This window comes from Panicum hallii, chromosome 9 (assembly GCF_002211085.1).
Source record: "Panicum hallii strain FIL2 chromosome 9, PHallii_v3.1, whole genome shotgun sequence".
NCBI classification, from domain to species: domain Eukaryota; kingdom Viridiplantae; phylum Streptophyta; class Magnoliopsida; order Poales; family Poaceae; genus Panicum; species Panicum hallii.
Genome location: NC_038050.1, coordinates 52763774 through 52789073, shown reverse-complemented (window position 1 = coordinate 52789073; position 25300 = coordinate 52763774). Strand labels below are relative to the sequence as shown.

Below are 25300 nucleotides of genomic sequence, written 5' to 3'. Positions count from 1 at the left end.
TTTCTAATTGGTCTACATCATAACTTGTTCCTTCTTCAATTAAATGGTTGTCATAACGGTTATTATACTCAAAGCTTCAATTTGGTAGCTCAAACGTAGTTATTTTTTAGAAAAAGTCCGTTTTACACCTTCGAACTATCAAAAAAATCTGATCTTTAACCTTCAACTACAAAATCGGATAATATGGGCCATTCAACAGTCAAAACCAGGTAAATTTGACCCTTTGGGTAGTTTCGAAGGTGGTTTTCCATTTTATAGAAATTAAAAATATTCAATTTTAAATTAAAAAATTTAGAAGTAATTCATTTTAAATCAAAAAATACGAAATGGGTATCAAAAGTTTTCTAAATGTAACCTACCTATTGGCACTATACTTCTCAGTTATTCGGATCCTATTTTTTCAATATTCATAGTATTTGGTTGCTTATAGTTATGCCTATTATTTTTTAATAAATAAGATTCAAATAGATCAATAATAGATAGGTTATATTTTTAGAAAAAATTTGGTACTAGTTTCATATTCTTCTGATTTAAAATGCATTAATTTTGATTTTTTTAAAAATAAAAAATCACATTCGAAACCACCCCAAGGGCCAAATTTGCACGGTTTCGACAGTTGGATGACCTCTGTTATCCGATTTTGTAGTTGAAGATTGAAAATCGGACTTTTACGATAGTTCGAGGGTGTAAACTGAACTTTTTCCTTATTTTTACGCCACTACGATATAGTATATATTGTAAGTCATCTAGTAACATGTCACGTAGTTGATTATTTGTTATATGATGTTTGATAGGATGAGATTAATGTTCCGATTCGTGTTAAAAGTCATCAATTAGCAATCGGCAATTCTTCTCAAAAAAATGTCATTTCATTTGAATATTGTAGAGTAATATAACATAGTTACAAGATTTTGCTTCAATTGAAATGACGAAGACCAGGTAGCAGCCTCCTGAAATGTTAGGTACCATTCATCATTACTATTTAACAAGACTCTTGCAGAGCATGCATCTTCGAATGTATTGTACAGAACTCCATTTTATGTTCCATTCAACAACCATTAGTAGCATTCGCGAGTAAAATGTTCCACCTTCAGGTGGGTTTACAAAATATAGACAACCAATTTGGAAACTATATTTTCTGTGATTCCATTTATGATTTTTTATTCCATGTTCATTTCGTTGGAAAATCACAATAGGTTAATTCATTCACAAGCTTTTTCGTATTGTTGTTCTGCTGTAAAACATTCAGTTAACATTGTTTTTTTTTTCAATTTCAGGATTTTTCACCGGTCATCATTGGCAATGCTGGTGGTTCCCTATCCGACAGTACAAACAGCTTATGGACCACCGGTAGAAATTCTTCCACTACGAGTGCCATCCATACATTCTAAGAAAGATCCTTGTCCATGTAATTGCGACACTGTTGCCAGTTTACAACTCTGTCGTGCCTCTGGTCCTCCTTTGCCCTAACATGACGTGGTATGTATGCGCATGTACTAGCACTTCACCAAAAAGATGGAGAAGGGTGATCTGAGAGTTGCGCACTCCTGCATAGGTAACCATGGATCCAGTATGTAGCTCACCGCTTGCTTCGTTGTTCTCGTTCCGCCCCTCTTCCATCAACCACCCTCTTTTTTTACTAGTACCCATCGATCTAGTATATATGTACAGTAACAGTATGTATAGCTGTATATGTATACGTATATAGGTAGTGTTGTAGGAATAAGTTAATTAGTTGATGGATCATTATGGCCTGCGTGGCGGGCGGGCGGTGGAGGAGTCGGTGCTGTATTCCGAGGAGTAGTCGTCGTAGTCGCCGCTGTCGAAGGCCAGCTGCCGGAACCGGGACATGTTCTGGGAGCCGCCGCCGCCGCCGCCAGTGGAGAAGAGCATGCTCTGCCCCGGCTTGACGCCGTCCTGGTGCAGGTCGTCCAGCGACGCGTCGCCCTCGAGCGCGCGCACGACCTGGCTCATCCTGGGCCGCCGCTTGGCCGAGTGCCGGGTGCTGGCGGCGGCGCAGGCCGCCAGGCGCTCCACCTCCATGGACGAGTACTCGCCGCCGAGGCGCGGGTCGACGAGCTCCTCGAACCCCGCCTCCCCCGCCAGCGCCGTGGCCAGCAGCGGGCGCGCCCAGTCCACGAGGCTGTCCTCCATGTAGTTGGTGGTGTCGATGGGCCGCCGCCCGGTGAGCAGCTCCAGCAGCATCACGCCGAAGGAGAAGACGTCGGACCGGTCCGTCAGCTTGCCGCTGGACGCGTACTCCGGCGCCAGGTAGCCGAAGGTGCCCATGACGCGGGTCGACACGTGCGTGTTGGTGTCCGTGGTGAGCTTGGCAAGCCCGAAGTCGGCCACCATGGCCTCGAAGTTGTTGTCCAGCAGGATGTTGGCGGCCTTGATGTCGCGGTGGATGATCCGGGGGTGGCAGTCCTCGTGGAGGTAGGCGAGGCCCTTGGCGGAGCCGAGCGCGATCTTCATGCGGGTGGGCCAGTCCATCACGGGCCCGCCTTTGGCGTACAGGTGGTGCTCCAGCGTGTTGTTGGGCACGAACTCGTACACCAGCATGCGCTGGTTGCCGGCGATGCAGTAGCCGACCAGCGACACCAGGTGCCGGTGGTGCACGCGGCTGATGATCTCCACCTCGGCCTGGAACTCGCGCTCCCCCTGCCCGCTGCCGGACTTGAGCTGCTTCACCGCCACCTCCTTCCCGCTGCCGGCGAGCACGCCCTTGTACACGTACCCGAACCCGCCCTGCCCCAGCATGTTCCCCGGGGAGAACCCCGACGTCGCCGCCGCGAGCTCCTCGTACGAGAAGGAGCTCTTGGAGAACCCCAGCGCCACGTTCGGGGGAGGCGGCGGGAGGGCGGGGCCGTGGGGGCCGGACGAGTAGGGGCCGCCCATCTCGCCGCTCAGGGGCGCCGCCATCGACCCCTGCGGTGGCGACAGAGGGTTACTGCCGCCGCCATGCGGGTGCCATCCCGGCATAGGAGCGATGCTGCCGTTGCTGCCATACTGCTTCCACATGGGCGGCATGCCAGCGTTCGGGTAGTACACTTTGCCTGCACAATGCATGGTGATACTGTCAATTTTTTTTGGCATGCATCGTCATATATATAAGCAAAGACACCATGATTATATTGTGCCACCTTTCTCGTCGGTGTAGAAGGGCATGTTCATTGGGGGTGGATGCTTCTTCTTCTTCCTGGAGCAGCACACGCACGTCACGATGGCCATCAACAGGGCGAAGCCCACCACTCCAAGCACCACGCCGGTGATCACGGCGGCCGTATTATCCGAGGACGACGACGACTTCTTCTTTCCATCTTTGGAGCTAGTAGAACCACCGCTTTTTCTTGGTGGTGGCGGCGGGGGTGGTAACTCGGCCGCCGGAAATGAGGATGATTGAATCTTTGGCGGTGAGGTCGATGCTTGTTGTGAGGGTGGCGGTGGCGATGGGGAGGGCGGTGGCGACTGCTTGGAGTTGGCCGACGACGACGGCGAGGACCGTGGGGCGGAGGCCATCTATATATTGGTTTGTTCTCGCAGATCGAGGATGGAGCTCTTCCTGCAAATGGAGAGAACTCCACCCCCTGACCCTGAGGGGGCTATATTTATGTATTTATACTATATTATATTTAATAGCTAAGAGTTTTATTAGCTCTTAGTTGTGCTTCGACGCCCTGCAAGATGAAATTGAGAGAAAATGTTGTAAACCGAAGAGCTAGCACCAGAAAGCGTAACAATGTTGCATTGCATCTCGACTTTGTTGCTGATTAAATAAGAAAAAAAATGGAAGTGCTGCAACATTACAAGATAAATGGTTACACTTTTTTATTTTAATCGAGTGTACATGTGTGTTCCTGAAAGGTTGAAGTTGATGATTGGGCTTTATTGGCGACATAATCCAGATGATAATTAGTGATGGATATATGCGGTACGATGAACATACATGGGACTAACCATCATTGTAATGCCTCGTCTCATCATGGGCGTTACAATCATAAATATACAAAGTAGAACAAGCGAGCACATGAACAATAAAAGATGTAAAGAAATTCGTAGGCTCTAGGGATTCATGTTCCAAGAACAAATGAAGCTGCAAGTGGGTGCACTCAAATGCATGATTAACTGCGTGAAACTCCGAGCGAATCGCAAAACAAGTTGCATCGGAGAAACAGCTGAATATGAATTCATATGGACGCTATCGATCTGCAGGTAGATATGCAGGATTGTGTACCTTTTCCTTTCCCATGCAGGTGATTAGGTAGGTAAAGAGGGAGGAGAAAGGGGTCGAAGCCGGATCGGGGGTGGCAGAGGATGAGGGAAGAAGGCATCAGGCGCACCTTCCGTGGCACCATCCAACCATCACCCCACCTCCATGCTGCCATCTCCCATTTTTAGCTACCACTCCAAATAAAGCCCACACATCTTTGCATGTAGAGAGATAGAGAGAGCACGGAGCTAGCTATAAAAGAATGAAAGCAAGGAATACAATAAGATTACACAAGATGATTCATGTTGAAGCATTCAACTTGTTTCAGCCCCTACGCAACCAGAATAGATGATATATTACTTGCATTTAACACAATTACACACATCAATTGGTTCTCCTTGCATCGAACAATTAGAATCAATGGTTGCTCTGAATGCACATACATGATACAAAGCATCAAATCAGCAGACTGCTCAATTGTGAAGACATGAGAAAGGTCTCCTACAACTACGCCAATGAATGATTTGACACCTCACCATACAGTACAACAAGCACTCAAGCTTGAGTGCCGCCCATGCCTACATTCATCAATCCAATCTTAAGAACTAGAACAAGATGACATGATTATTAGTAGCCTGCTCTTGGATGGACCCGAATCGAACCCAACCAGTGTTGCTCCTGGTCTTGCCTTGCTCAGTTCTGCTTTCTTTTTTACTGCTCAACCACCTCCCCTGCAGGAGTGCTGACAGAGGAAGCCCTCGCATGTGCCACGCGTGCCACAGAGGTGAAGCTTGCAGGCAGCTCATACAGTGGGTGGCTCCCCTCTGATTCGCCCAGGAACGCTTGCCCCAGACAGTAGCCCAGTGCTCGGGCAACAGGGACAGCCACTGCGTTGCCGACTTGAATGTACCTATTACCATCAGACAAAGCACATGTTCAGAATTAAGGATGTTGAGTGCTGTAACTGGCTGAACAAATGGCTTACTGCACAGATTTTCAACAGTGATTTCTTAGGTACAAACTTTTAAGAGGAACTTACTTTTCCTTGATTGGACCAAACAATCGGTAGTAATCAGGGAAGCCCTGCAATCTTGCGTTCTCCCGGACTGTAAGGACTCTTGCCTGAGTCGGATGCAATATAGCCTGTGGACAGCATGCTCAGTCAGGGTCACTTGCAGATAACAATAACAGTATACAGAACAGTTGCAGAGATTCACACAGGTAGTTTTGCTAAAGCTGACCTGGTTATGAGGCTCTGCTCTGGTCACGACAGTAGGAACTGTCTCGTCCCACCACAGGCGCCCAAATGGCCTACAAAGTCATTCACTCATTTGTAAGGACAACTACTAGTTTCCTTTTTTTTGTAGAAAAAGAAAGCAGGGTCTATTAACCACTTACTTAAGTGACCTCCCCTTGATGAATGACATCGCATAATCTGGAACCTATTACAAGGATTTGTAACAACTCATTATATGTAACATAAAATTTGCACCTGATGCATCGACATTCTATAGAGGACTGCGCATTGAACCCATACCAGTGGTTTCCCAGACGACAGGTACACACGTTCGATTTCTGGATCCCACTCAACTATGTTGTTTGCTCCTACCTTTACACCTGTGAGATCTCGGAAATTGGCTCCCTGTAACAGAAAATAGTTACAAGGATTGATGAAGGTGAGGGAACATAAAAGAAACATTGCTCAGAAGCCAACCTTCTTAACAGGGATCTGCTGAACACGCTCATAATCATCATTATTCAGCCGTAAGGGCTGGTGATCCAACAGTTTGCCTTCATCTGGACCGGCCTCCTCCCCAAAGGACCAATCCAACATGTCTGGAACATTTAAACAGAGTGAAATTCAGCATGGAACAGAAAGCTAAACATCAGCACTGAATTTTTTTTTGGCAATTGAGCTACTTGCACAAGAACCAGTAGAGTTCATTGGGCCTTACCTTTACGACCAAGTCGAATATAGCGCTGGAATTCTGTCTTGGGGGAAGAAGAATATTCCATTACATCATGAGGCTGATAATTCTCTACCTGCAGAAACAAAATAAGATTGCATATACAGGTTGCACAATGTACGAACTTGCAAAAGGACTTGCCTGTGGTAAGTCTGAAATAGCATCACCAAGAAGCAAGGCCTTTTTTAAGGAAGGCCTTTGAGTCTCATCATATGCAACAATGTTTTGCTGCAAACAAAATCAAATCAGACACTAACTCTCACACTTTCTCTGAGATTTTAAAAGCTATGACTGTACTTACAGAAAAAGCGTTAGGAGCCCCTCCACGCACAACAACATCATGTGTAGGAAGAGGGTACTTTGGGAGCACCTACATTGACAAATACAGCTGATTACTCATGAAGGCAAAAGAACTCTAAAAAGTTTATAAAGTAGCAAGCAACAGAACAGACCATGGAAGAAAGAGCACCCCAAAGGAACACACGCATCCGGAATTGTGGCAGACCATAACAGCCAGCCACCATCATTCCAACCCGTGCTTGGTAGTTCATAGCGACCAGGCAGCTTAAAGCATATCGTCCTAGGTAGCCATCAGCAAATTTGAGTATGTCCACGACATTTTCCATGAGAACATACTTGGGTTTCAAGTATGCCACAATATCCATGAAAGTAACCATTTGTTTGTTTTTCTCATCTTTAAGGGGCTCATCACGGTTCCTGAATCGATTAAACCCACTGATCCCTTGGCATGGTGGGCCTCCACAAATGACATCAACATCACCCTTTCAAAACATTAGAGAAGGTAAATGTAATCAGTAAACAGAAGCATGAAGCTAAACATGGAGGAAAATCAAAACCAAATAAATACTCACAGGCAATGGCAAAATTTTCCTCCGGTACCCTTCTTGTACAAATTCTTTAATTTTCAGTGGGCAATCACTGGTTTATGGAACAAGGATTAGGACTGCAAATTGATGTATCTGGCAACAAGGCAGATGAGATTATCATATACTAACCTGAGGTTATCAATGGGCTCCCATGTATCCTCTTCAGGACCGTATCCTTCCCATTGGACCTGCAAAAACTCGGTATTATTACAGAAAAGAAACATACAAAAATATCATTTTTTTAGAACTCTGGACCTTTTCCAGATTCCCATAGTAATTAAACTTCTTTTTTCTTGGAAATGCTTAAAAACTACAGGCATGCAACCAAAGCCTTTTTCAGAAATCCAAGCAAACAATATAAGAAATAACACATAAGTACCTTAAAATAGATGCCATTTTTCCTGCCACTGCCACCATAACATATCCCAATAAGCTTCTCTACGACGAATTCATCGTTATCAAGAGGGCTGCCATCATCTTCTTGATCCTCTGAGCCTGCTGAATCCGAACCCACATCTTTGTTGACATACTTGTCACAAAGAACTGCCCATTCCCTAAGTAGAGCAAGAAACTCATCGGCTTTCTCATTCCGAACCTACATTCAAACACCCAAAGATACTTTGTAGCACCAGCTGTCCATAACAAAAGGAAACCAAGATTCAGTTTACTGCCCATACCTCAGTTTGTGGATGATTGTACTTCAAACTCTGGCATGCAAAGCTGTTAAGGTCAACAGCCCATCGCTGCAACGATAGCCAGAAGAATAGAATTAGTTCTGAGGACATGGACATATTCCCTTCCATCAGATGACAAAGTAGAAAATTACAGTTTCAAGTTTCAGGCCTGCAAGTGCTGCACCCAAGCAAAGCCCAGTGGACATGCCCCCACAGCCAGAATACAGATCAAGCAGGGTTGCTGTTCTCCCTGGCATACGAGATGACGTCTCCAAATCCGCATCATCAGAAATACCAGAAGCAGTTTCACTGCCTGATGCCCCATTTTCTAGTTGAGAAACAAAGTTAGGATTTGTGCCAAAACATAATATAAAGCTTTTGATAATGTTTGTCACTATAGATTGTTTAGATCCGTTATATGGAAATAGAAACCGGTGCACATTGGATAAAATTCTTGGTCGACAAGTATTATTGTAGCACTAAGTTGACAAAACAAGTAATTTGAACACACCGAAACAACTAGTGAAGGAAGCTGTAGGAGTAATTACCTGATGGGATATTAGCAAATGTGGAGTACGCAACAGAGTAAGACATGTCATAGTACAAGTCGCAATGCTCTATCAGCTGAGCCTTGGCTTTTGGATCCATCTAAGACAAAGAAACAACTTTAATGAGGAACTTTATGTGCATAACAAGACAAGAGAGCTCTGAACAAGAAATCTTACATTTGGATCAACATGGACTATCTTGACCTTTGAGATGATGCAATCGAGAACATTGTCATTCTTTTCCTCAGAAAGAAAAACACGTCTGGGATCATGCTTCTGGCCATCAACATCTATGGAAACCAAGGAATTGATAACCTGCAAAAAGATAGCACTCAATTATATACCTTGTGGGAGACAATAAAATAACTAAACAATCAATACGTACCGTGTCCTCAGGACGGAAGAACCAACGGCAAGTAAAATACTGACAGCGGTCAGTCCCCTCGAAAAATTCAGTAATGCGGCCAATGTAATTAGCCTCATTTTCCCCAGCCTATGATTGGCCAAAGGTGAAAAATGTGAGGTCAGCAACTATTATAGGAGAACATGACAAAAGGTGTAATGTGAGAGCAAACTATACAGTTGTACATAATCAATGCATAAGCAACGAACAGAAAACCTTGCTTTCAGCATTTCTTGTTCAACGCATAAGCTGTGCCAACATTTAGTCAAAACTCGTAGAACTTTCATCAAGCTACAGATCAAGCAATAAACTACACTTTTGTATCATACACAGACAAATAAAAAGGATAGCTTCATGTAATCGCATAGGTCGCTGTGATGTAAGCAAGCACCAACGAATGCAAATTAGAAACAGGATTAACCTATTAATAAACATTTATTCTTATTTAAAGAAAACATAATTCATAGGACTCAGCTTACAGTAGAACAGTTAGTGCCACTGAAATGGTGAGCAGTTAATCTTAAAATTCAAAAGGATCCAGCTTTTATCAGCAACCTATACACGCAAGACCTCATAATTATCACAATGGAAAACTTCCAAATGAGTCAGCCATATGCATTTGGTTACATTATCATGAATTTTTGCTATTTCAAAATAAAGCTTCACATGCACCGACCAGTTCAAAAAAAAGCCTAACCTAGGTGGGAAGGTTGGCAGTTTACTTATACTTCAACGCTCCCCCTCACACGCAAATATTACACAATGGAAAACTTCCAAATGAGTCAGCCATATGCATTTGGTTACATTATCATGAATTTTTGCTATTTCAAAATAAAGCTTCACATGCACCGACCAGTTCAAAAAAAAGCCTAACCTAGGTGGGAAGGTTGGCAGTTTACTTATACTTCAACGCTCCCCCTCACATGCAGACGCCATCAGCCCTCAAATGCGAATATGGAAAGTCAGCTGAAATTGTTTTATTTAATTGTGCTCGCCAGGATTTAAATTTAAGGTTCTTGCACTGATACCATATTAAGCTGCATGCACCGGCCAGTTCCTCCCAATAGCCTAAGTTAATGGAGTAAGGTGGGCAATTCACTTATACTTCAATAGAAACAAACAAGAACTACTGCTCTATGCAAGTTGAACTACAATTCAATCAACAAGGAAAGGGAAAGAACAGAGGGTTTTGTACAGACAGAAATTCAGAGTACCACTTTGATGTATCAATAGCATATGCTGCTTACTAAACATCACTAGGGATCAATTTTTTTAAAAAAAAGTACTTCCTTTCATCACAAAGGGCAGCATGAAGGCAACAACAAGAACACCAAAAATATAGCATGGCAACATTCACTACAATGCGCAAAAGAAATCAGAAATGTAAGAATATACAACAGATGAAAAACTTCAGAAAATCTTGAAGATGACAAATGGAAGGTAAGCACTTGAAGGACAGGATTAATCACCTTACTAAAAAAACAGCATTTACAGCATTCAGTTTCCATTATGACAATCAGAGGCAAAAGTGAACATCATGTTTTTTTATAGAATCAAAAGGGTCCATTTTTATTGGCAACTTATACAAAAGCCAAACAATAATCACCTAATTCCAGAGTAGATTTCCTTGTTGCATTTGAAGCAAACATCATAATTAGTCAGTCAAATCTAGAATAATGTTGAAGTATACAAATTGATCTTAACACTTGAAGCTCCGAACAGGTCGCAACCAAACGAACACTACGCTATACAAACTGAACTACAGGCTGATATATATTTTCTATATACATGAAAGACGCTGCCAAGCAGGGCATTTTGGACACAGAGACACCCAAAGCACCCCTCTACATACCAAACCACCAGTACCCTGCACAGCTTTTTATACCCACATTGCATCATTAGGAATTGAACTTAAAACCAATCAATGTTTTATTTCATCACAAAGGCACAAGCACAGCGTAAACAATGGAAAAACAATAAAAATGAGAGAAACTCAAGGTTGAGCAACATTTACAGTTTTTCGAAAAAAACATTTGGAGCATTCAGTTTACACTAGAAAAATCTGCAGCTTTCTTGTTTGATTGACTTGCAGCTTGTTAAAATGTTACCCTGAATGTACTTATTAAGCGGCAGATTGGATCAAGTGTATTAGTTTGGAATGTAATTGGGTCAAAATATTCAAGGGGCTAGCCAACAAACTGGATTGTTCAGGGTAGCAAAATGGACCTTATTCCAATAAACTAATAGCTCCACATAGTTGAAATTCAGAATATGATGCAATGAATTACTATTCTATGCTACAATGGTCTTATGAATCTTATATCTCTCCTAATGCCACCTAATGTTTTCTACGAATTCTTTTTTAAAAAGAGGAAAGGTGGGACTGCAAGCCAATCAACAGTAATCAAAAACCAGGAACGACATCAACCAAGAACGGCAAGCTAACCAGTAACCTAGCAGAGCATTTTGTGCATGCAGGCATGTAGAGCCACTAAAATACCAGTGTCATGTACTGCTTGCTAAACACAGATCGACAACAACCACTGCTTCCTTCACAAACACATGAGCGCAGCAGCAACAGCAGCACAGCGAGAAAAGAAGGTAATGAAAGGGGCGAACAATGACCTTGACGTAGACATCGTCGTCAAGGCTGTAGACGACGTTGTCCACCTTGGCGCTCCGGTAGTGACACCTGGCCTTGACCTCCTCGTCCTCCTCCGGCCTACACGCGCGACGAATCAACAATAGAGGAGCAGAACTGTTCAGCGCACAAGAGGAAGCGAACATCTGGGACCGAACGAAAAGACAAAGCAGAGTAGGGAGGGAGATTGTACCTCGTGGCGGCGGCGCTGCGGTCGTAGCGCTTGGGCCACTTGGTACGCGCCTCGGCGGAGGGGACGGGCTCGCCGATGAACTCCGGCTCGTGGTCCCCGGCAGCGACGGCGCCCCTCTTCCTGGGCTGCGCCACCCTCTTCTTCCCCGGCGACCCCGCGGCAGCAGCGGTCGCCTCCTGCTCCTCGGCCTCCGCCTCCTCCTCCTCGCCCATGGCCATCTCCTCCTCGTCCGGCTCCTCGGCGCACACGTCGTCCTCCACGGGCTCCGTCCTCTCGGCCTCCTCCTTCTTCTTCCGCCCCGCCTTGGGCGGCTTGGCCTGCTTGGGCGGCGGCTTGGGCTTCTTCCCGGCGGACGCCCCGCGGCGGCGCTTAGCGGAGGACGCCGCCGGGGCCTCCCCCTCCTCCTCCTGGCTCTGGCGGATCTGCTCGGCCTTGGCGGCGCGCTTCCGCCCGGAGACGCGCGTGGGAGCGGCGGACGACGGGGAGCTCGGCGCCATGGCAAGGGCTGCGGCAGCTACTGCTGCTCTCACTAGGGTTTGGAGGCGAGGGGTTTGGGAGAAGCGTGAGAGCTCTGGGGGTTTAGAACTCGAAATTGAATCGGATCGGATTGGTGAGATGTGAAAACAGGGAGGGAGGGGAAGGAGGTGGGAAATCGAAACCCAAAAGATTGGGGGCAGCGGGAGCGCCCGATTTCGGACGGCGTGTGGGGCCCGGCTGCCAGGCGGATGCTTGCGAGGGAGGCTGCCGAGTCGATACGTCGCCTACGGGTGGGGTCGCATATGATTCGGGCCCGCCTGCAGTGTACGGGGCGAGAATTGTAGCGGTGAGGTCTGGATGCGCGGGCAGGCGGGATGATTCGAATTTTCGTTTCGCACTCCGCGGGGGAGGAAGGCTGGATGACGCGCGCGCCGCCGGGATTTTGAACCGTTGGGACGCGCGTGGGCCATACGATCCCATAGCAATTTTCACCGTGTATACTAGGAGCCCCTTTGCCAGCGACCAAATGCATCTCCAAAGGTAGCTCCAGACGAAGTCCTGCCAAAAGGATGGAAATAGAGCAGCTCCATCGACGGAGCCTCGGATTTCACATTTTCTAGAGCTATTTTGTGGAGGAGGAACCTTAAAATGTGGCTCCTCCAGTTCCTCCGTCTCGCCCGTCGACTTTGCCCCGCGGTCTCTTCGCGCGCTGCCACGAGGAAGGGAGCTTCGAGGCGGCAGAAGACCGAGAGGCACGCGGGTGGGGTTGGCTGCGGCCGTGCGGGAGGCCGAGCGGCCGGCGCCGATGGGGAAGTCGGAAGGAAGAGAAGGATAAGGAGGAAAGAGAAGGGGAGTAATAAAGAAAATAAAGAAGGAAAAGAAATAGAAAGAAAATAAAAGAAGAAAAAAATAAGGGTATAATAGACATTTGATATATTGGAACAACTGGCGGAACTATTTTGCCAAACGCTTTCCAAAATGGCTTCAGCTCTAACAGAAAAGCCGTTCCACCAGAGGAGCCGGAGTCGGAGCTGGAGCTATTTTTGAAGGAGCCAAAGCCCTGCCAAACGAGCTCTAGACGTATGTAAAGTTGGATAGGTCTGCCAGCTCCCAGTGTTTTCCTTTTTTTCCATATTTTCTGATTCATTCGTAAAATAATTGGCTGCTCTTGCCTTTATTGTCTTCTTATTATATTAAGTTTGATTATTTACCGGGCTGCTTGGTGGGCTTTTACCATCCAAGAGGAATAGGGATGGATGAGCCTCCTATCTGAAGCACTCATCCACTAGTGCATGGATTTGTGTGTCCTCTGCAATATTGCAGATAAAGATGGCAATGGATAGAGAATATGCGCGTGCTCGCGGATATTAAACCCGTCGGGCATGGGTACGGGTCTAAGCTTACGCCCGCGGGCACGGACACGGGTACGACTCTAAATGTAACGGGTATATGCTCACGGTTATGAAAAATTAATATTGCATCCGCGAACCCATCATACCCGCTTCAATAACTGACAAGTGGGCCTCAAACCCCCAGATATATAAACTCCCGTTAGGGTTTCATCCTCATTCTCCTCCCACTCTCCCAGACCCGGCCGCCACATGCCCCACACCCCTCCCGCCCTTTTCCTCCCCAACTCCCCATCCGCTGCAAAAAAGCCAACACGGCATGTCTGCCTCCCCTCTCCAGCTCTCCTCCCTCATCCCTCACAAACACCCACTAGCCAGCGAGTAACACCCTAATTTTTAAATTAGGAACCTAAATAAATTTTGCTAGATTCTTTTCAAGATCCATAAGGTTTTTATTCAATTATTTTGATTTTAGAGCATTCACCATGAATTAATAATAATTTACTTAAAAAGAAATATAAGAAAATATAGATCTTGTGCATTTCATGCCGTATTGCATTATTTTATTATTTGTCTTTCATTTAAATTTAAATTTTAAATTTAAATTTAAATGTATTTGAATGCAATTCTTTTTCTTCCTCTTTTTCCCTTTGGACCCGGCCCACTCCCTCTTTCTCTTTCCCTTCTCTCTTTTTCTTCCACGTGGCCCAAGCCCAGCCGGCCTTTCTCCTTTTCCCCCTTTCCTCCCCGAGCGGCCCAGCTGGCCGGCCTGCTCGCTTCCTTCCCCCGCCCGGTCCGCCCGCGCGCCCAGCTCTCTCTCTCCTCCTTCTTGATCGCTGACAGGCGGGGCCTGCCTGTCGGGGTTGCCCCCGACCTCGAGGCCTCCGCCGCGCGGCGTCCCGGGCCCGCACGCTAAGGCCCCGCGGCTACCCTATAAAACCGCCGCCTCGTGCCCTAGGCTCCGCACATCCCGCAGCCGGCGCCTCCTTGCTTCGCAACCCTAGCCGTGCCGCCGCCTTCGCCGCCAAGCTCCGGTACGCCGCCGTCTAGCCGCTTCATCGCCCCCGCCAGCCGCTGAAGCTCCGCGTGGAGGTGGGCATCATCGCTGGCCTTTTTTTGCCCCTTGTTCCCCCGCTTTCTTGCGTGCACAATGCCTCGCCGAAGCTCCACGACCGCACACCGCCGCCGTCCGCTTTCCCTGGCCCCCGGTGCCTCGTCCTGATCCTTTAAACGCGTTCCCCTCCTTGCTCTCTTTCTCCCCGACCAAACCCGAGTCGAAATAGTGGCCGGAATCGCGTCTACACGATTCTCTGGTGAGCCCGCCGCCGTCTACCGTTGCCGCCAGCACAGCGCCCCGTGCCGCCCCAACCTCGCGTAGCCATCCGATCCAGATCCGACGGTTTAGATTGGACCTAGACCGCGGTCAAATAACCGATACTGATGAACCCTAGGATATTTTGCACTTTAGACCCTGAGTTCTATCGAAATCAACCCGCAGTCCACAGCAGTTTAAAAGTATTCACGAATAGATCCTTTTTTCTTCTGTTTAAGCCCCTATCATTTTCTAAAATAGAACCCGCAGTCCCTATCCCCTCTGTTTTTCAATCTAACCCCTAGATTTAAGGTTTAATTATGTTTTACCCTCGGTTTCTTTGTCCAGAGCCCTTCTAGATTCAAATCCTTTACAAATAAGCCCCTAGAATCATATTTTAGCCATAACTTCTCCATTTTAACTCCGTTTTCATCGATTCTCGCGCTCACACGACCCTTGCGACGTATACAGTAGCTTTATAATGCTGTTTTGATCTATTTATATTGTTTGGTGTACTGTTTCTTATTTATTATACTTGTTTGTTTGTATGTACTTGTGTGTTACGATAGATGATGCGCAGTTCGAGGGTTCGCAAGAGCAAGGCTTTTAAGATATTCCTGAGCAACAACAGTTCTTTGACGAAGGCAAGTGGTCCTTGATCATATTCTAGTCCTAATAACTTTATAAATACACACATTTACTTTATATGCATGCATGTGTCTAGAATATGATGGATCCCAAATTAAGGATGTGCCTAGTTCTTTTGAACTACCTTGATTAAACCTGGATTGTTATAATTATGTTGTAGCTATGCTAGTTGTTTTTACTTAGATTTTAGTTGAATAACCTGAAAATTACGCTACACTTGTTTAACTTCATGTTCAGGATTACTTTATGGTGATAATTAAGATCATTGCATTAGTTGGAATATGGAGAACCACCTAGAAAAATAGTGCAACCACAATACTATATGGCTCTGGTCTTGGCTAACTAATTAGAAATTTTAGCTTATGCCAATCTTACCGAAAGGGAAAGAGGTTGAAGCGTCCCCCCATCAGGGAAGACTTAAAAGTGTTGATTTATCAGTCCCAGGAGGCTGATAACACTTTTATTACATCAGATGGTACATCACCGTACAACTCTACGCGGTAATGGGCAGTGAAGCGCCACTATCGCGAGGATTACAACCAAAACCCACACTACTACACTAGCTACGAAAAGAGGATCATCAGAGTCTTGCGCCATGCGGAACTCCAACGGTGGCCTTAACCACAGGCAAGACTGGGTGCAGGACGAAACCCTACTCGACGTCTTCGGGGAGGTAGTCTGGATCTTCTGCTGTAAGAAGTAAGAATGGGGTGAGTACAAACGTACTCAGCAAGTCCAATCACACCCACGGAGGGGGTTATATCAGAAACCAATGCACAGGACAATCCAAGGATAAGGTTATGGTTCATTTGCGGAAAACTCGGTTATATGCATAGGTTCGTTTAAAACAATTTCCAAAATAAGTTTTTAAGTATCAAGGAGCACATGGTGTTGATCCACATAGGATCCAAGTTTTTAGCTGCTACCGGACTCCCCGTCCGCCATAGCACACGGCACAACTGCCGGACACTTTTCAAACAACCCACACCAGTCCAACCATTCCTAGAAAGAAACACTAGTTATGTGACCACACCATAACTTGCCCAATACCGTGGGCACGGCTATTCGAATAGATTTTAACTCTGCAGAGGTGTGCAACTTTACCCACAGGTGGGGTACCACAACACGATCACCGTAGTGTCGGTGCAGATCCCAACAAAGCCATTACCCACCTTAGCTAGACCTGACTAGCCACCGCGGGATCCATCAAGGGGTCATTCAACCTATCACTGGGGTTTAACCGGGGCATAAGTCACACAGAGCTTATCCCTTTTCCTTGATCACCCGTTGCTCTCAGCTCTCCTGATGGCTATCAGTCTAACTAGTGGGATTTATGCTAAGCCGTTGCCCATACAACGGTCAAGTGGTTTGCACGATAGGAAGTTAGGTGAGATGACACATCAACTCGGTCCTTAGGAGTGACAGGATGGATATCTCCCTTCCTTGCCCTACCACACAAGTACGAGCACACCAACGGCAATTCACACAGAAATGCCATCCATCCCGTCCGACTCGTCTTTCAAAACCACATTTTACCCTTTCCCACACACACGCATTTTCTTTATAAAATCAGGTGTCCAAGGTATGGTTATCACAACAAGGGTGGCTATCCTACCATGTTTACGGCATGCAAAACCATGCAATTTTATAAAACAGGCCACTGGGTTGTGTTTATAAAAACTAGGACAGAGACATGCATCAAAGGGTGGAATTGAACTTGCCATCATCAAACCCTTGCGGGAGGTCCTGGTCGAAGCACTGTCCCTCGGGTTCGGGGTCGCAGAACTGGTCCTTGTTCGCTTGATCACACTCAGGAACTTCCTCGTTCACTCTGTGTCCTACGACGCAAACAAACAGGCATACAATCAAGCGAAAGAACTAAAAGCTTTTATCATTAAGCTTGAATCGGAATTAATTTAGTTACGGAGTTAGGGGTAATATTTTTGGGTGGTTTCTTAATGGCATGACTAGAACTATACTAGAAAAGGAGTGGTAAAGTTTCAGGTCGATCGGAGATTGTTTGGCGCATAAAATGACGAGTTAACGGGGTGTTAGGGTTTAAACGAGAGTCCAAGGGTCTATTCGTAATTGCTTATGGTGTGGAAAGGACTTGGTCGTAATTTCTAGAGACGTTTGAGGCTCATTAGGAAGTGGTGAAAGTTTATTTGCTATTAGGTTTATATGGCGAAGGGTGTATTTTGGATTATCCGAAAGGGCAGGGTTTCTTTTGCAAACAAACGTAAAAGGGTGAAAGGCTCTTGAGGGAAATAGGGGAGAGGCAGGGGGCTTTGGGCAAATTTGCCCCCTTCTTCCTCCTCTTGCCAGGGGAAAAGGGAGAGGGAGGCGCGGGGATCCCATCCCCAGTCTCACCTTGGCTTGGGACGCGGTGAGGAGGCGGGACCGTGGTGAGGGGCGGCGGCCGGTGGTGGTGTGCGTGGCGGCGGCGCTAGGGACAGGGGGTGAGGGGCTAGCCGTGCTGCGGCGGTCGTGGGGATGCTGGGGTACCCCTCGGCCCCTTTTATAGGTGGCCGAGGCGGTGGGGCGGTGAGCTCGGCCGGCGGCGGTCGCGGGCGGCCATTAATGGCGTTTGGCCGCTCGCGGCCGTCGTGACGCGGCGTGGCGGCGGGGCGCAGGCGCCGAGGGCGGCGTCGAGCACGTGGGGAGGAGAGGCCGGCGCTGTGCGGTACAGGGGCGGCGCGGGCGGCGAGGCCGGGGCGGCAGTGGCGGGCGGCGCGGCGGCCGTGCGGTTGCGCGTGCGTGCCGTGGGCGCGTGCGCGTGGATCGCGTGCGCGCGCGGTCCGGCGGTGCGCGCGCGTACGGCGGCGTGCGCGCGAGGGCGGGGCGGCGTGGCGTCGCAGGACCGAGTGCGCACGTGCGCGCGCGGCGCGGCAGCGGAGGACGGCGCAGCGCGGCGCACGGTCACGCGTGGCGCGTGCGCTCGTCGTGGCGTGGCCGGTGTGAGACAGGTGCACGGCCTGGGGGAGGGGGCGTGCGGGCTCGCGGCAGGGGAAGCCGGAAAGGAAAGAGAGAAGGAAGGAGAGGGAAAAGAAAGAAGAAAGGAGAAAGGAAAAGGAAGAAAGGGAAAGAGAAAAGAGAAAGAGAGATTGGGAAAAAGAAAAGAAATGGGAGAGGGAAAAAGGGAAAAGGAGAGAGAGAGAGAGAGAGAGAGAGAGAGAGGGAAGGGGCGTGTCGGCGCCGGTCGCGGCGGCGGCCGTGGCCACGCGCGCGCGGGATTCGCGCGCTGCGCGAGAAAGGAATCGCGCCGGCGCTAATCGCGGCGGATGCTCGCGCGCGGCCGGCAGGCCTCCGAGCGGCGCGGGATGGGACGGCGATAAAGTTTAGTGTCGGTCAGAAGGGGTTAGGGCTAGGGTTTCGACGACGAGTGGTTTTTAATTGAAACACTCTAGCGCGCGATTTAATTTGGTAAATTTTCAGGGCGTCACAGAGGTGTTGCATCGTCGGGGTATAGCTCGATCCTCTTGAGGGTGTGATATGATCCTGGTTAAGCCGTCTGCCTCGTTAGGAAGAGTTATAACTGTTTTGACTTGAAATCTTAGTAGATTGTCATAAGTTAGAGAATCTTTATAAAGGGCTTGTAGTGAATCCCTACCACTAACCTTGGAAGTGTTTAAGGGTCTTGCAGACCCGGGCATTATGGGAAACACGAACTGTGTGGGTAAAGTATACAACCTCTGCAGAGTGAAAACTGATATATTAGCCGTGCTTACGGTTAAGAGCGGCTTGGACCCCCACATGATAATTGAACTTGAAGATGATCTAAATTGATATTCTTTATTACTGTTGTTATCTTATCTCTTTTATTTATTTAAGGGTCGGTATATATTACATTTAGCTAATGCTTACTAAATAAAACTTGATCAACTAAAAATACTTATCGCAGGCAAACCATATCAGCTTATCCTTGATTTTGGCCTTGCATATCATATAATTTACTCCACTTGCTGAGTACCAACTATAAGTGTACTAACGCTTACTTTATTAAAACCAATGCAGCTCAGAACAAGATAATTGTCCGGAGTCCCTGAAAATCTTGAGGAGTTCTAGGCGTATGTCTCCCAGTCATCTGCCTGTGAAGTTGAAGTCCGCTGCTAGTTATAAACATTTATTTATTCGCTTAAGATTAAGATTTTAGGTCATGTAATAAAGTACTATAATACTCTCTTTCGTTAAGATATTGTTTCGGGTATACACTTGTATTGCCTATCATATGTGCGGAACTTGATCCTGGCGCACATATGAGATGCATTTGGTTCCTTTCCAAAACCGGATGTGACAAAGCGGCCCGTTTTGCCGCCGCCTGTGTGCTGCGGCACAGCCCCACCCCCTCATCTCTCCTTCCTCTCCACCGAGCAAGGCGCACCCTAGTCGAGCAGGCGCCCGGTTCACCGCCCCCGGGTCCCCTTCGCTTCTCCTCCTGCCGGACGCTGTCACCATCCCCAGTTCGCCGCCCTCTTCCCTCACGGGATCAGCGCCCCGACACCCAGCACGTGCCCCAGGCTGCGGGCCCATGACCCGGGCAGCAGGCGGCCGCTACGCTACCTCCGCGCCTGAATCTGCGCGGCCACGGCGCTGCCTCGCCGGCCTACCGTCGCGGCCTTGTCTTCCTCTAGTCCGCATGCGTGCTCGATTTTCTAAGGCTCGCGGGTAACAGGCCTGCCCGCGGGTACAAGGTACCTGCAGATAGCGGGTATGGGTATGATTTTCTACCCATGGCGGGTAGCGGGCACTGATTCAGGTATGAACTTTGGCTCGCGGATATGGGTTTATGAAGTGTATAGCTGCGCGGATTTTACCCGTTGCCATCTTTAATTGCAGAGGAACTGCTTCAACATGGTATGGTGAAATTGAATAAGCCTGCTAGTTGTCTGTGTTTCCTCATTTATTTGGTTTTATTGATGCAGTGGTTGGCTGTCTTTTTTAGTTCCCTTAATTTTTGTATATTTGAGTTAAGAAGCTGGTCGGTAGCCATTTCTCCATTTTCAGCAAGTTTCTTCTATCTCTCCCTTCCATGTCACTAGTTGACCATGCTACTTGCCAACTGGCCTACAGCAGCGACCTTGCCGCCTTCTTGTTGTCGCGCTTCCACACCGAGGTAGATGCTCACCCACGCCATAAACCCTTTCCATCGAACATCCTTCACCACCCAATTGGCGGCACCATCGCCATTGTCGTTGCCTCTCAAAATATGAAACCCCAAAATCCCAACTCCAACCTTAAATCTGGGTCTTCTTCAACTCTGATAAGTTAGCTCCCAAGCCTCCAATGACCACCATGCTTCTCATCTAAGAAGGAGAGAGAGAGGATGGGGGATGGCTTGCCTAGGATTTGCCATCAGCCATATGGTCACCATCGCCGCCAGTGCCAAATTTGTTCAACTTCAAGGCTCGCGTCTGTTAGATCTAAAAGAGAGGAAGATTCTAATGGTAGCCACAGTGTGCATCACGGAGTCGAGAGGTCTCAAATATTTACTATTTCAGGTGGCAATAGTATTAACAAATTTGTTATAAGTTCACAATAAAATAGTGGTATTGAAATCAAGTTTGTTACAAGTTCATAATAATAAAATGATGGTATTAACATCAAATTTGTTAGAAATTCATAATAAAATGGTAGTATGTACTAGATTGCATCGGGTTTAAAAAAGAGTAAATTCCCTCAGTGCCATAGAAATTTTGATGAGTCCCTTGTGTGCCACAAAATTTTTCAAATTCCCCTTAGTGCCACTGAATTTAGATTTATCCCCTCAGTGCCATTCCATCCATGTTTCCATCTATGTACTGTTAATTGTGCATGGAAAAGATAGTTTTGCCCCTCCTGCCTCATGCCCCACATGTAATGCTCCTCTTCCTCACCTCCCTCCGATGACCTCTCTCCCGGTCTCCTCGCTCAACCCTGCACGCCGGTCTGCCGCTCTCGACATCTCGGCCTGATGCCTCCACTTCTGGGGCTCAGCGGGGGAGCTGGAGCTCGCCCAGGCCCACCACCGCCACTCTTGGCAACCCGTGAGGGAGCTAGAGCTCGCTCCCACGTTGCTCTGCCCATCCCCTTGCCGCTGCCATCTCGCTGCCAGAGTAGCAGCTTCAAGCTCGGCTTCCCCGACATGGGGCGGCATGCGCATTGCCAGTGTGGCACAGCACGGAAGCCCATGTGTGAGGGCGCGATGACTCGATTTGACCAACCCCGGCACGGAGACACCTGCGCACGGTGCGGAGGCTGCCACGCCACCGCACGGGTCTTCCGCTCGTGCCATCCCTGCGCGCACCAACAAGATGTAGAGCAACATCTCAACCACGTCATGCTTGCTCCAATTAGCAATCCCCACCAGAAATAAAACAAATTGGCTGCTCCCATTCCGATCTTAAGGGTATTAATTGGATTCGACAAGCTTGCAGTTCCCGAATCAATCAACATACTCATCAAATCGAGTGAAAATTAAAGAAGCCCACCTGAGTAGTAGTAGGAGGCGGAGGCAAGGAAGGCCAACGACAGTAGTGGCTGCAGGTTGCCAGTGATCCACGCTGCAGGGCGAGTGAGGAGGCCGGGCAGCAAGGATGATACGGTGGGGCGAACATGCATGAGAGAAAGGCATCGCCGCCACCCTTGGCCAGTGCACCAGCAGCCTCCATGCATCGGAGCCACACCCGACCAAGCCTACCCCAAAGCCGCCTCCTCCCTCCTCGTCCCCTCCTCTGCTTTGAGGGCCCGGGGACGAGGGGGTGGCGTCGGGCCAAGGGAGGAGCTCCCTCGCCGGGCGGAGGAGGGAGAGGAGGAGCTTTAGGGCTGGGAAAGAAGGGGGCGGCGTCGGGCTGACGTGCAGTCGGGGAACTTAGGTTGAGAGAGGGCTGTCGGAAGTAGGTGAGGAAGAGAGATGAACATGACAAGTGGGGGCCTAAGTCAGGAGGGGCAAAATTGTCTTTTCCATGCGTGCATGGATGGAAACATGGATGGAATGGCAGGATAAATCATAAATTCAGTAGCGTTGAGGGGAATTTGAAAAATTTTGTGGCACACAAGGAACTCATCAAAATTTCTGTGGCACTGAAGGAATTTACTCTTTAAAAAACCCACGGGTTTACATGTTTGGGTACTATAAGAACAAACTCGTGCCCGTAAACCCAACGGGTAGAACTTCTTACCCATTAACGAACCCACGAGTCTAAAAGTTGACCCAAACTTGTACCCTAATGGAGTAAAATTCCATCGGGTTTCGGGTACCCATTGCCATCCCTATATGGGAGTGGGTGTTGTGATTTTGAACATTAAACTACTTAGAGAAGATAATAGTGGGGTTACACTCCTACAATCCCATTATATGGTAGATCTTGAGTCGTTTTGGATATAGTGACTGCAAGCCTGCTCCCACTCCTTATTATTCTAGTGTAACATTGCAGAAGAACGAAGGATCGCAAGGGATCAGTTGAGATATTCTCAAACTATTGGCTCGCTAATGTATTTAGCTAGCACTAGAGCCTAGCATCTGATTTGCTGTGAGCATAGGTTTGTTTAAAATCCGGGAGATGAATATTGCCTTGCTCTTGAGAGAGTGATGGGATTCATTATGTTGGATATCCAAAGGTATTGGTGGGCTTTAGTGACTCAAATTGGGTATCTTATGTTGATGAGATAAAAATCACAAGTAGATATATGTTCACACTTGGAGGTGGCGCTATTTTTTGAAAGTCTTTGCAAGTAGACCATGTTAATGAGATCAACTATGGAAGCAGAACTCACAGCTTGGATACCGCGGCAATTATGGTCGAGTGGCTTCATGAGCTTTTGATAAATTTGCCGGTGGTTAAAAAATTGATACTAACCATCCTAATAAACTATGATAATCAAAATGTGATTAATAGTTCATGAGATAACATGAGGTTATCAAGGTATGTGAAAAGGCGGTTGAAATCTTTTAAAATAAAAAAAGAAGCTTGACGTAATAGCATTGGACTATGTCCAGACTGTAAAAAATCTAGCATAAAGGTATTTCACGAAATGTGATTGTCTGTGGCGTTGAGGGATGTGGAATTGAGACCCACTGAGTTATGTAATAGTTGCCAACTTCATTTCGGACTGGGCTAAGGGCGCCGAGCGTAGGCTATATTGTTTTCTCAGCGCATTACCTTGCTGGACTATTTTTCCGATCCATCATGACCCATCTCGGACTAATACTAAGTTGCACCTGCACGGTAACTTGATAAAATGAACACGAGAAGAAAATAATGCATAATAGTGACTTCACACCTTCAAGCAGCTAACTCCACACCACCACCGTTGCACCAACCCAACGATTGTGACTTCATTAACATTGTTTTCTATCTATCACAATGACCACTACCTAGATAGATGAATACACAACACTAATATCTTGATAAAAATGAAACAATAATTTAGTGTCATGAATAAATTAGTTTATAAAGTGAATATGACAGCTCGAGCGAATTATTCTCCACATAAAATAAAGGCATTCATAGCGGGAATATCACAAACAAAACAATCCATAGAAGTTAATAAAACAGCTTTACATGCAAACAATACACATCACAAACAAATTATTTTTATAGATGAATAATTATATACACACGACGAACAAGTAAATATTAAAAAAGATGCAGATGCTGGTACAAACATTGTGAAACATGTAGGTAGAAAAGAATTTAATAAGAAAAGAGAGAGTAAAAGAAAATAAAATAAAAAAGGAAAAGTGAATAAAAGGAAAATAAAATGAGAAAGAATGAAAGAAAATGTTGGAAAGGAGTAAAAGAAAGAAAAAGAAAAAACAACCAATCGTGGGCGCAACCTCCCACGCAGTTAGCCGAAAAGCAGCTAATGGGTCGAATCCAACTCCATCTTTTGCGCGCGTCTCCCTATTCACATGGGCCGGTATTAAGTTGCTAACACCGGACCTCGGTTCTGCTGCGCATTTCCTGCACTTGTTCTGTTGCACGCGCCCAGCTCATTTACGGTGCTTGGGGAACAAGCAAGTTGCCCTATCTTTCCCTTGTTCTACTTTTAGAGTCTCTTTGGCAGAGCTTCTTGATGAGTTTCAAAAAAAGCTTCATATGAAGCTGTGCTAAAAGGTATTTTTCTAGCATCCTAATTTAATCTATGAAGTACCTGGTGAAACTGATTTCAGCTTACCCTAAAGAGAAGCCAGAAATCTTAGGTTTGCCCAACTTCTCCCGCAGGCCCACATTTTGTAAAACGATTTTGAAAACAGTTTCAGCTTAATCAGAGAAGTTGCTTCAGGAACCGTTTTAGAGAAGTTGAAGCTATGCCAGACAAAACCTTAGTTTTTACCCATCGGAACGTTCGGGCCTTGGTCATCTACTCGTCTTCTCTTGACCGGCCTCAAGAACAACCAGGGGTGGTATAAGATCTTTATTTTTAATTCTTAGCCTAGATAATCTAAGGGCTGGATCCTAAAAGACTGAACTCTAATCTTATTCGATTTTAAGTTAAAAATATTAAAGACCAAGTTAGATTGTAAAGAGAATACTAGAACCATAATCCATTACCACGCTTAAAAATAAGTATTGCCTTCCGTGTCACACGACTGCTACTCAAACGATATTGTTTTACCGTAAATCCTTAATCATATAGACCGTCGTTTCAAAAAAAGGTGGGTATCTTTGAACGGAGAAATGCCAAACACAGGAATAGGGGGAAAAATGGTAAAAAAAAATATGTAGGAAGTGGAAAATAGAGCATTTGAAACCACAGGAAACATATTTAAAACAGGTGTTTGGAACGGAGGAACTAAACCAACGGTAATTTACTGCACCAATGAAATTAAAAAAACTATAAGCCCGCCAATCAGACACACCACCAATGCAACCATCCAACTACCATCACAGTTCCGGTTCTTATCCTTTCGTGCTGATGCCGGCAGCAATACGTTTCCTCGCCGTTCTCTTCGCTATTGAATCAGTTCCTTTGCAATTCCTCCAAAGTTCCTTTGAACCAAACAGGGCCA

General features: G+C 46.8%; 2 protein-coding genes across 2 annotated transcripts; both read right to left on the bottom strand.

The window, feature by feature from the left end:
• Positions 1 to 1746: 1746 nt before the first annotated feature.
• On the bottom strand, positions 1747 to 3519 carry LOC112873127 (putative proline-rich receptor-like protein kinase PERK6). The gene is made up of 2 exons (XM_025936148.1): positions 3144 to 3519; positions 1747 to 3056 (listed from the first exon to the last, which is right to left on the bottom strand). Exons 1-2 carry the CDS (start codon positions 3517 to 3519, stop codon positions 1747 to 1749), a joined length of 1686 nt encoding a protein of 561 aa, XP_025791933.1.
• Positions 3520 to 4532: 1013 nt separating this feature from the next.
• On the bottom strand, positions 4533 to 12118 carry LOC112874381 (DNA (cytosine-5)-methyltransferase 3). Its single transcript, XM_025937670.1, has 20 exons — positions 11524 to 12118; positions 11315 to 11411; positions 8672 to 8779; positions 8464 to 8601; positions 8287 to 8386; positions 7891 to 8066; positions 7742 to 7807; positions 7444 to 7659; positions 7194 to 7252; positions 7050 to 7116; positions 6630 to 6959; positions 6479 to 6547; positions 6319 to 6405; positions 6166 to 6253; positions 5925 to 6046; positions 5748 to 5852; positions 5609 to 5652; positions 5452 to 5521; positions 5250 to 5353; positions 4533 to 5120 (listed from the first exon to the last, which is right to left on the bottom strand). The coding sequence occupies exons 1-20, from the start codon at positions 12018 to 12020 to the stop codon at positions 4922 to 4924; spliced, it is 2742 nt and encodes a 913-aa protein (XP_025793455.1). The 5' UTR covers positions 12021 to 12118; the 3' UTR covers positions 4533 to 4921.
• Positions 12119 to 25300: the final 13182 nt, after the last annotated feature.

Coding starts and splice junctions, on each gene's coding strand:
- LOC112873127 (XM_025936148.1), bottom strand. CDS start 3,519: ATGGCCTCCGCCCCACGGTCCTCGCCGTCGTCGTCGGCCAACTCCAAG. Junction 3,057..3,143: donor CTTCTACACCGACGAGAAAG/GTGGCACAATAT, acceptor TGCATTGTGCAG/GCAAAGTGTACTACCCGAAC.
- LOC112874381 (XM_025937670.1), bottom strand. CDS start 12,020: ATGGCGCCGAGCTCCCCGTCGTCCGCCGCTCCCACGCGCGTCTCCGGG. Junction 8,067..8,286: donor ATTTGCTAATATCCCATCAG/GTAATTACTCCT, acceptor TTTCTCAACTAG/AAAATGGGGCATCAGGCAGT. Junction 6,548..6,629: donor GGGGTGCTCTTTCTTCCATG/GTCTGTTCTGTT, acceptor TTGTCAATGTAG/GTGCTCCCAAAGTACCCTCT.